An 11,754-nucleotide genomic window follows, 5' to 3' on the forward strand; every position below is an offset into this window, starting at 1 on the left:
AGAATCTTTAAAACATCGCACGGGCCTGAACCATATATGGGGATGGAAATAAACATATGTAAAAAGTGCACTGACAAAATTTAGGTTTGGTGTTTCAAATATTGCTGTTCACAGTTTCAGATACTGTAGTAGGAGTGAATATGTATATACGAGTCGATTGTGCAACCTGGGTAGGGAAGATGAATTGCATTTTTTGCTATGTTGCCTTGCTTTGAGTGACCTCAGACAAAGATTAATTCAACTTAAATATTATAAAGATCCCTGTGCTTTTAGATTTAATCTGCTCATGTCGTCAAAACATGAGCTTACCCAACAAAACCTGGCCATATACTTATATGAGGCATTGAAGAGACTTCGAATTGTTATTTTGTGAATGTTGTTGATTATTGTATTAGCTACTTTTGGTTGATTTGTGATGTTGGTTTATCGTGTCATTTTCTTTCTTTATTTTCTTGTATGACCCCCTTCAGTAAGGGGCTTTGGCCTTAATCTGAATAAAACATCGTTATCGTTATCGTTATCTCTCTCTCTCTCTCGCTCTCTTTCGGCAGTCTGTAAAGAAAAAGAAAAAAAAGAAAGAAAGAAAAAAGAAAAAAAGAAAAAAAAGAAAACACGCGAGTGCACATACGAATTCATTTAAGTAAGGCATATTTTATTTATCGCCTATTTTCTTCGAACAGAATCTTCATTAGAAAAAAGTAGGTCTGTATAGACCGCATTGGTCAAAGTTTCCGTGGCCGTACGTGGTGATGTGTTTCCGTGGAGTCCTCGCTAGCACTAGGGATATCTGGAACAAACAATGCTTATTCTTCACGTCACCACACAGAACACCGCTGTGTATAAATTAAAAGAATCAGGAACAATGAAAGCGATACATTAACATATAAAATAGTTGTGTTGATGCCTGGTAATCTATGTTTCGCACATTCACTCGCACAGAAAACAAGAGAAACAAGGCCTTCAAGACACTTGTGATACACATTTTTATAAAATCGTTAAAATGTGACCTGTATTTGTTATTATAAAGCTTCGGTCGAGTTGTTTGAAAATAAAAAACAAAAATAAAGGCCTGAGAGCAGATTCGAACCCGGCATGTTCGGGTGGAAAGACATTGTCTTTGTCACTGCACTACTGCGGATCAACCAGTGATGTTTAATGGGTTGTTTGTTGTTGCTGTTGTTGTTGTTTTTTTTTGCTTTTTAAAAAATAGTACTTCTTTGACCGTTTTCATTTTCTCTACAATACAGCCGCAAGAAGGAGTCACGTAATGAAATGGATATATATATATATATATATATTTGTTTGTTTGTTTGTTTGTTTGTTTGCTTTTTTTTTAAGCGTGATAAATCGTTTGCGATATTTGAAGTGAAAACGCTGTTTAAATCATGTTATTCTGGTATATCTCGGGCATTTAAGAATTCTTAGTAACAGTGTCCATTTTAGCAACCTAAATTCCTGGAGCTAAATGCACGGTATATTTCGTGTCCGTTGTGCAATGCAGACATGAAGCATAACATGCATAACAATAATTAATTTGACCTTTGTCATCCACTCTGAGTCGGTAAATTGTGGTGTAAATTGCCTGAAAATCCACCGTCATAACCCCTTACTAACTGATAACGACATCACACGCTTTCCCGCAGTTGTAATTTTGAAGGCTGTACGGGAAAGCGTGCATGTCGTTATCAGGTTAGTCAGTATGGGATAATGACGGTGTTTTCTAGCAATTTCTTCCCTATTTACCTACTCAGAGTGGATGACAAAGGTAAAATCATTGTTATCTGTGTTGTACTTCATTTCTGCATTGCAATAAACACGAAATATACCGCTGATGCATATAGCTCCAGAAATTTAGGTGGCTAAAATTGGGCATTAACAGAATTCTTTAAAGTCCGTGGTAAAGGAGACATTAATTGTCATCGCCTCAAGCACACTGACATTTAGCTGTTTTTCTGGATCTAGACAGATGCACAAGCTTAGTTACACTCGCCAGGAAAGTACGAAATGGTCATTCAATTTCTCTTTTATGTTCATTCTAGTTAATTCAGTATCCATTTTGAAATATTAATATGCAGTAAACACGTCGATGATGTAGTCTGTGTCACTGTGTGTATTTTGTCCAGAATTTGTACTTCTGTTTTTGTAATTGTGGACAAGGAAAAAAACTTACCCGCACTCATTGCGATACGTAATGTAGTCCCACATACACTGATACAGACTGCAGCACTCATCGTCTTCTTCGCAGAGCATACCATCTGTCTTGCAGCCATATTCAAAGTCTTGGTAACTTCGATCAAAGAGTGGTGCATGCAGGGACAAACAGAACACAATGATAATGTATAAAAGCCATGATTAACAGTATACGGGCCCTGCATGCTCTCTCTCTCTCTCTCTGTCTCTCTGTCTCTGTCTCTGTCTCTCTCTCTCTGTATGTCTCTCTCTAGATATATATGTCCTATCATAAAGACAGCAACACTGCTGTTGTACAACTACTACTACAAGTAATGATGATAACGATAATATTAGTAATAATAATAATAATAATAATGGATACTTATATAGCACACTATCCAGAAATCTGCTCTAGGTGCTTTACAAAAACGCTTTTGATAACATAAAACATTATATCTATGTTACATACACACACCAAAATGTGACCACACACACACACACACACGCACGCACGCACGTACGCGCACACACACACGCACGCACGCACACACACACACACTGCATACATACATTTTAACATACATGTGTATCTAACAGCTACCCTAACAAATACGCACACATAGGCAGGCACAAACTTACATAAACACACGCACACACAATACACATTCATATACATGCATGTAGTTGTGGACCTGCCACAATTGAACTTATTGCTGAGGGAAAAGGTGAGTTTTGAGACGAGATTTAAAAGATGCGAGGGAATCAGAGTGACGGAGGTTATCAGGGAGCTTGTTAGTAATAACAATGATAATAATTTCTTCTTCTTCTGCGTTCGTGGGCTGCAACTCCCACGTTCACTCCAATGAACACGAGTCGGCGTTTACTTGTATGACCTTTTTTACCCCGCCATGTAGGCAGCCATACTCAGTTTTCGGGGGTGTGCATGCTTGGTATGTTCTTGTTTCCATAACCCACCGAACGCTGACATATAATTACATGAACTTTAACGTGCGTATTTGATCTGCTTGCGTGTACACACGAAGGAGATTCAGGCACTAGCAGGTCTGCACATATGTTGACCTGGGAGATCGGAAAAATCTCCACCCTTTACCCACCAGGCGCCGTTACCGAGATTCCAACCCCGGACCCTCAGACTGAAAGTCCAGTGCTTTAACCATTCGGCTATTGTGCCCGAATGATAATAATGATAATAAATGCAGGTTTTATAGCCCAGTACCCCCATCTGAGATGGGGCTGCCCGCGCTTTACAATAAAATATGCAAATTTAAGACTAAGTGACGTAAGATATGTACAAAGTCAACATAGTCTCACATGACATTGGCTAAAATATACATATTTAAGACTAAATGACATGAAAATATGTAAATCAACACAGGCACCATCAGTTTCAAATCACACAGGCCAAAACCACAGCAAAACAAAGCACATCACATTCACCATAGTAAAAAAAATAAACACCAAGGAACCAGCATCACAAAGAACGCACCAAAAAAAAATCATCATAAATGCATACAAATCAACTCAAATAGTACATCCAGCAATAACATCACAGCAAGCGTATGCAGGAAAAGTTTCAGTGAGAAAAGTACAGTTTGAAAAGATATGTTTTGAGAGCTCTCTTGAGTGCGGGTGTTGAGGCGTAACGGAGGTGTGATGGTTGTGAATTCCACTGTTTAGGTGCAATAAAAGAAAAGGGACGTTCACGGTAAGTTTTTCTACAAATCTGTGGAATAGACAGTGTGCGCTTGTCATTTGAAGAACGAAGTTGTCTGGACGGTGAATAGACAGAAAGTAGATAGGACAAGAATCAGTGTAGAAATTGTGACAGAGAGTTTGTGCTGTATTCGTGCTTGAATGGGGAGCCAGTGAAGGGAAGCGAGTAGGGGAGTGATGCGTTGACGTTTCTTAGCTTTGAGAGCGAGTCGTACCGCAGAGTTCTGAACTTTTTGAAGTTTGTCAACACAGTGTTTGGGGCAGCAAGCAAGAAGAGCATTTTCGTGATCTAATCTAAGTAGGACAAAAGAACAAACCAAAGTCTTTGTCGTTTCTGCGGTTAGATATTGGCGAATGGAGCTGATTTGTCGGAGTGCTGCATATGCTAACCTACAAATGTGGTTGATGTGCATGTCAAGTGTCATGTCATCTGAAAGCATGTAATTTAAATTGCGTGCAGATGCTGAGAAAGGTATGTCCGAGGCTCCTGCCAGGATAGATGAAGGCTTAGGCAAGTCAGAAAATGAGCGCTTTGAGTGAATAAGAAGTGCCTCTGTTTTATAATCATTTAGTTTGATTTTGTGATTCGTCATCCATGATATGACATCTGTGATGCATGACTGTAAAATCTGTACGGTTTGACCTATTTCTGCAGAGAGACATGTTCTATAAAGCTGTGTGTCATCTGTAAAAGATTGATCGGAAACAATGTGACTTTGGATGAGTGTATGAAGAGGTTTGGTGTACATGATGAAGAGTAAAGGACCTAAGACAGAACTCTGTGGAACTCCGAACAAACAATTGCTGGTTGTGATGAGTGGTTATTGATAATGACTGACTGGATGCGACTTGAAAGATAGCTTTTGACCCAAGAGAGAACTAATCCAAAAATCCCATAGTAGTGATGAAGGATATGCAACAAATGTGTAGTGGTCTATGGTGTCGAACGCTGCGCTGAGATCAAACACAGTTAGAACAGAAACAAGACCTTGAGCTTGTGCCAGCAGTATATCGTTAGTGACCTTGAGAAGTGTAGTCTCTGTACTATGTGAGGGTCTGTATGCTGATTGGTTGGGTGGCAGCAAGGGGTGTGAGTTTAGGTATTCGAATAACTGACTCAGAACAAGTTTTTCAATGACCTTAAACATAAAAGATAAGCTTGAGACTGGTCGATAATTTTGTAGAACATTCTGATCCATAGAGGGTTTCTTAAGTAGTGATTTTACAACTACGTCTTTATAACTGGAGGGGGAAAGAACCTGACAGAAGACTTTCATTTAGACTACTATATGATTCAAAGTGGGCAAGAGAGCGTCAATGTTTTTAACGAACAAAGAGGTAGGGATGGGATCTAGTTGGCAGGTGGTCAGTTTTGACTTTAAAATGATCTTTTTAGTTCATTTTCCGTGACAGGATGGAAGCAGTCAAAAACAGAAGAAACTGAATCAGCGGCTTGCTTCGAACTGATCACAGATAATGCAGCAGTTGTGAGATCAAGTTCTTGTCTGACGTCAATAATAATTATCATCATCATCACCACCACCACCACCACCAGTGGAGTGGAGTGAAGGCCTAGAGGTAACGCGTCCGCCTAGGAAGCGAGAGAATCTGAGCGCGCTGGTTCGAATCACGGCTCAGCCGCCGATATTTTCTCCCCCTCCACTAGACCCTGAGTGGTGGTCTGGACGCTAGTCATTCGGATGAGACGATAAACCGAGGTCCCGTGTGCATCATGCACTTAGCGCACGTAAAAGAACCCACGGCAACAAAAGGGTTGTTCCTGGCAAAATTCTGTAGAAAAATCCACTTCGATAGAAAAAACAAATAAAACTGCACGCAGGAAAAAACACACACAAAAAAAAACAAAAAAACCCGGTGGCGCTGTAGTGTAGCAACGCGCTCTCCCTAAGGGGAGCAGCCCGAATTTCACACAGAAAAATCTGTTGTGATAATAAGAAATACAAATACAAATACCACCACCATCATCATCAAACTGTTAACGCTAGCCACCATGGTGAAGTGGTCAGCATTGTCGACTGATGACTGGGAAGATGCGGGATAAAGTTCCGGCAGAGTGTGTGTGTGTGTGTGTGTGTGTGTGTGTGTTTACAATAACATAGCATAAATTCACACATCAGAACACACACACCAACACACACACAGTATATACATATATGTCAGGTAATGTTTTACAATGTTTTTTTATGTGACGCACATTTTGTGTGACGTCTGAAGGGTGTGACGCGTTTCTGCGATTGTTGCTAACGGCCGGCAAGTTTGATACGATCCTGTGTGTTGATCACGTAGTTCGTTGTACCAAAGACTTTAGCCCTACGGAGGCTAAAGTCTTTGGTTGTACTGTGGAACTAGTGTTGTGTGTGGATCACGTAGTTCACTGTACTGTGGAACCAGTGTTGTGTGCGGATCACGTAGTTCACTGTACTGTGGAACCAGTGTTGTGTGGAACAGGTCGTTCACTGTACTGTGGAACCAGTGTTGTGTGTGGATCACGTAGTTCACTGTACTGTGGAACCAGTGTTGTGTGGAACAGGTCGTTCACTGTACTGTGGAACCAGTGTTGTGTGTGGATCACGTAGTTCACTGTACTGTGGAACCAGTGTTGTGTGGAACAGGTCGTTCACTGTACTGTGGAACCAGTGTTGTGTGTGGATCACGTAGTTCACTGTACTGTGGAACCAGTGTTGTGTGCGGATCACGTAGTTCACTGAACTGTGGAACCAGTGTTGTGTGTGGATCACGTAGTTCACTGTACTGTGGAACTAGTGTTGTGTGCGGATCACGTAGTTCACTGTACTGTGGAACAAGTGTTGTGTATGGATCAGGTAGTTCACTGTTCTGTGGAACAAGTGTTGTGTATGGATCACGTAGTTCACTGAACTGTGGAACCAGTGTTGTGTGCGGATCACGTAGTTCACTGAACTGTGGAACAAGTGTTGTGTGCGGATCACGTAGTTCACTGTACTGTGGAACCAGTGTTGTGTGTGGATCACGTAGTTCACTGTACTGTGGAACCAGTGTTGTGTGTGGATCACGTAGTTCACTGTACTGTGGAACCAGTGTTGTGTGTGGATCACGTAGTTCACTGTACTGTGGAACCTGTGTTGTGTGTGGATCACGTAGTTCACTGTACTGTGGAACCAGTGTTGTGTGCGGATCACGTAGTTCACTGTACTGTGGAACTAGTGTTGTGTGTGGATCACGTAGTTCACTGTACTGTGGAACTAGTGTTGTGTGTGGATCACGTAGTTCACTGTACTGTGGAACCTGTGTTGTGTGTGGATCACGTAGTTCACTGTACTCTGGAGCTATGACACATTCAAAATGGCGGAGACTGCCAGCAGCTGAACGTTACTGTGGCAAAGTTGACGCAGCTACATGGAAAGAAGATATCAAGAAGCGGCAGTGCTCGTGTGACCTCAGCAACAGATCTCAGCCACATCAGCACTACTCCGCCCACCATCGCCATGAGTGGTACAACAGATACGACATGCTAACAGACTGGTCTATGTTCTGACACTTGCGTCAACTGTTACCTCCACAACCAGAGTTGGCTGTTTCAATCACCAGCACCACAGAGGCAGCTCTGCTGAGTATTTTTTCTACACTTAGCCGTTACAGTCATTAACGTTTTTCCTTATGTAGTTTGATGTTAAACATTTTATCTATTAGTTTCTTAGTTCCTGGTTAGTTCCTAGTCTTTCTTTATTCTTGTTTGAAAATCGGTTTATAACTGTGAACATTCGTATAAGTAGTTGACTCTATTACTTTTATTGTGGTTGTTGTTTTGCGTGTGCCATTAGACATTATAAATTTTATTTCATCTATTTTTTCCAATATATATACCCTCCTTTACAATGCCCCCACCCCCACCCCCCACCCTGCGCAAACATACAATCCTGATCATGCAGTGGAACGCTAGATCTATTTTTACAAATTTGCCATATCTCATCCAACATTTGGCAAACTATAATTACCAAACGCTAAAATTACAATCCGTAAATGAGAAGAAGAATAACTTACCCAATCTGCTGGGTCTTTTTCATCCACGTTCTCAGCAGCGGGTTGACACTGCCACAAAAATTAGTGCAGCCATATATGTCCAAGAAGGGACAGAGTACAGTGTATGCTCTGCACCAGCACCTAATTCTACTCCTGATTTTCATTCATGCGCGGCACGTGTTAAATTCAGTGATCACCTTACTCTTCGTGTCGTCTCTGTGTACTTACCTAGAGGACCAAACGAACTTAATACGGAATAGTCACATAATGTTCAAGATAATGAAAATGGTTGATAGGGGGAGACTTTAACGCCCATTCACCTTTTTGGGACAAAGATTGTGTATCAGTTACTTGTAACAGCTTTGTAGAAAATGTTGTTGATTCTTCCTTAAGCCTTTTAAATGGTGGCAGCGTTACCAGAACCCCTGATATTGTAACTCACAGGGCATCTGCAATAGATCTATCTTTCATATCTGCTACGTTGTACCCAGAAAGTAAATGGACAACGCATAAAGATACACTGGGAAGTGATCATCTACCGATCATCATGACTTTTAATGAAACTGAAAGATATACAGAATTTCAAAAAGACAAAGTCCCAAAGTATATCTATAAAGTTGCTGACTGGGAGAAAATCGAAAGTATGCTTGCTTCCAAAAACACGGAGTCCGTAAACACTGGGGATATAGATAATTTATGTTCCTTCTTTACTGACACCATATAACAAGCCGCCGATATATCAATCCCAAAATGTAATTCGCTTAAATCAAACAAGCATTTAGGAAATATTTGGTGGACGCCAGCCTGTGAAGCAGCAGTAAATGATAAAAAAATGAAGCTTATAATTTATATGAAAAAAAAAGTCACAAGAAAATCTTATTGAAAAGAAAAGGGCAAACCGTTATAGTAACATGGTCATTACACAGGCTAAAAGACAATGTTGGTCCTCATTCTGTACTAATGAGATATCCAATCACAAATTAAGATACTAAAAAGGTTTGGAAAAAATTCAATGAAATGAAAGAAGGTATGAGTTTGCCTCTTGCCCAATTAAGATAGAAGGCAAAGAATTTCCGTCCAGTGCAGAGAAAGCAGAAACATATGTAGAAATGTTCTCAGAGTCTATGCGATTGGAAGGTCTATCGCCTAAAAAGAGTAAACACAGAACCGAAGAAGAGAGCAAAAGTCCCGATACAATACAATAATAATGCTCCACTCACACTCAGTGAGGTTAAAGACGCATTACTGTCCCTCCCTAAAAAGAAAACATCTGTAGGACTTGACGCTGTCTGAAACGAGATGCTTAGACACTTACCAGAAAATTTTGTTGTTTTGTTATCATTAAGCTTTTTCAAAAGTGTTGGATTGATGGTTTAATGCCAGCACAATGGAAACAGCCTATTGTAACACCAGTTCATAAACAAGGAAAATGTAAAACAGATAAGAACAGCTACAGGCCAGTTGCGCCAACATCACATACTGGTAAGCTGATGGAAAGAATAATTTTGAGAAGACTGGTGTACTATTGCCATAAAAATAGAATTATCCCACTTAATCAAGCGGGCTTTCAGAGAGGTAGATCTACAATTGATAATTTGGTTAAACTTAAAACACATGTAAAACAACAATTTGCTAGAAGGAAAAAACGTTCTTGCAACTTTCTTTGATATAAAGAAGGCCTATGATCACGTTTGGCATGCAAAGTTACTCTTTAAACTGAAATCTGTTGGCTTTTCAGGGCGTATCTATAATCATATCAAAGATTTCCTGACTAAAAGACGTATACAAGTACGAGTCGGAAATACGTACTCAAATCCTAAGACTCTTCACATGGGATTACCCCAAGGTTCTGTTATTGCCCCTGTTCTATTTGACATTTATCAAAAGACGTGATCCTAGTGCAATACGCAGATGATATATGTATGTGGATGAATGTAATAATAATAATAATAATGGATACTTATATAGCACACTATCCAGAAATCTGCTCCAGGTGCTTTACAAAAACGCTTTGTTAACATAAAACATTACATCTATGTTACATACATACACCAAAATGTGACTGCACACACACACACACACACACACACACACACACACACACACACACACACACACACACACACGCACGCACGCACGCACGCACGCACGCACGCACTGCATACATACATTTTAACATACATGTGTATCTAACAGGTACCCTAACACATACGCATACATAGGCAGGCACAAACTTACATAAACGCACGCATGTAACTATGAAAAGAAATACATCAAAAAGGGCATTAAACTATGTTAAGAAAACATACCAAAGAGAAATAGATAAATTGAATAAGTATATTGTCGACAATGGTCTTACATCAGCAGAAAAAACTCACATTATGCTTTTTAACAATGGTAATAATCCAGAAGAGTTACCAGCATTTAAAATTGAAAATGAGCTCATTCAGTACAGAGATATGATAATTTTTTTAGGCGATATTGAAATATTTATCATCATCACTTATTCGATCCAAACTATCGTATGGACAAGAAGTATTTTTCAATGCTCCAAAGTATTTGTTAAAGAAACTTCAAAGCATTGACTGTAAAGCATATATACATGCCATTGGCGTACCTTTCCACGCATCAACCCTCGGAACGTATAAAAAAAATAGGAGGATTACCTTTGGATGAATACCGAAACCTGCCATGTGCTAAATACGTATTGAGAATCTCAACAGCTGAAAATTTTACATCAGAGGAAGTAAGAATTACATCTGAAAACAACTTCCCAATAAGAGCTAAAAGGATTTCTTATCTAACGCCACTTCGCACGTTTGTGTCAAACCTTTTGCAAAAGTCCGAAATTAAACCAGATAATGTAGACACGCAGAAAACAGTAAGTCCATGCCCCATTGGGGAGATGAGTAAAGCACAGTTTGATATCAATCATACTGACATTGCAAAAAAACAGAAAATCCAAGTATCATGGCAACAGAAGTCCGATTACACCTTCATAATAGATACCGTAACCACTTACATATTTACACAGACGGCTCACTCCTAGACAGTGGCCAAGAAGGTTCAGCTTTCGTTATACCAAAACTGAAAACTGAACGATCATACCATATCGGTAAAGATCGATTAGTATTCACAGCTGAACTTATCGCTGTTCTTATGGCTTTAAATTATAGTCTTGATCTTCCAGTTTGCCTTCTACAAGTCTTATTTTGTGTTGATTCAAAATCTGTATTATATGCTTCAAACTCATTAAATTGTAAGAACAAGTCCAAAATAATAATAGAAATAAGTCACATTGTACATCTTTTGAATTTGAGAGGAACACGTATAACTCTTTGTTGGGTTCCTTCTCATCTTGGTCTCCTATATAATGAATGGGCTGACAGGGCTGCAAGAAAAGGTGCAAAACACCAACAGGGAACCACAGAACTTTATGTGCCTTTGTCTGAACAAGAGGGGTACCACTTACTAGAAAAAGCATCATGGAGCAAAGTCAGGGAAGTATACCAGCAAAATGGCAAAGTTTTAAATAAAAGTATAAAGAATATTCAACAACCGGAATCTATCAATCAACCAAATACATTCAGTAATTTAATCAGATTAAGGCAAATTCAGGCATTATCAAACAGGATAAAGCTGAACGCTTTTATAACAAAGTTCAGCAGAGATGTTAAATGCATATGTGAAGAATCTATTTCTAGCAAACACATACTCTTTGAATGCTATTGAAGAAGGTTTGCTGCATAGTCCAATTGGACATTTGTTATAGTTGTTACAGTTGTTTGATGTTAGCTTATGTTTGATACTATGCCTATGTCTCCCCTT

General features: G+C 39.5%; 1 protein-coding gene across 1 annotated transcript in view; it reads right to left on the bottom strand.

Moving 5' to 3' along the window:
* Window positions 1-636: 636 nt before the first annotated feature.
* LOC143274946 (uncharacterized) overlaps window positions 637-11,754 on the bottom strand; it is a 23,662-nt gene continuing 12,544 nt past the window's right edge. The window contains exons 4-6 of the mRNA XM_076578954.1: window positions 7,948-7,995; window positions 2,171-2,287; window positions 637-787 (exon numbers count right to left, since the gene is read on the bottom strand). Of these exons, the coding sequence (XP_076435069.1) occupies window positions 778-787; window positions 2,171-2,287; window positions 7,948-7,995 (175 nt within the window). The 3' untranslated portion in view covers window positions 637-777. The remainder of the gene's footprint in view (window positions 788-2,170; window positions 2,288-7,947; window positions 7,996-11,754) is intronic.

This window comes from Babylonia areolata, chromosome 29, assembly GCF_041734735.1.
Source record: "Babylonia areolata isolate BAREFJ2019XMU chromosome 29, ASM4173473v1, whole genome shotgun sequence".
Lineage (NCBI taxonomy): Eukaryota > Metazoa > Mollusca > Gastropoda > Neogastropoda > Buccinidae > Babylonia > Babylonia areolata.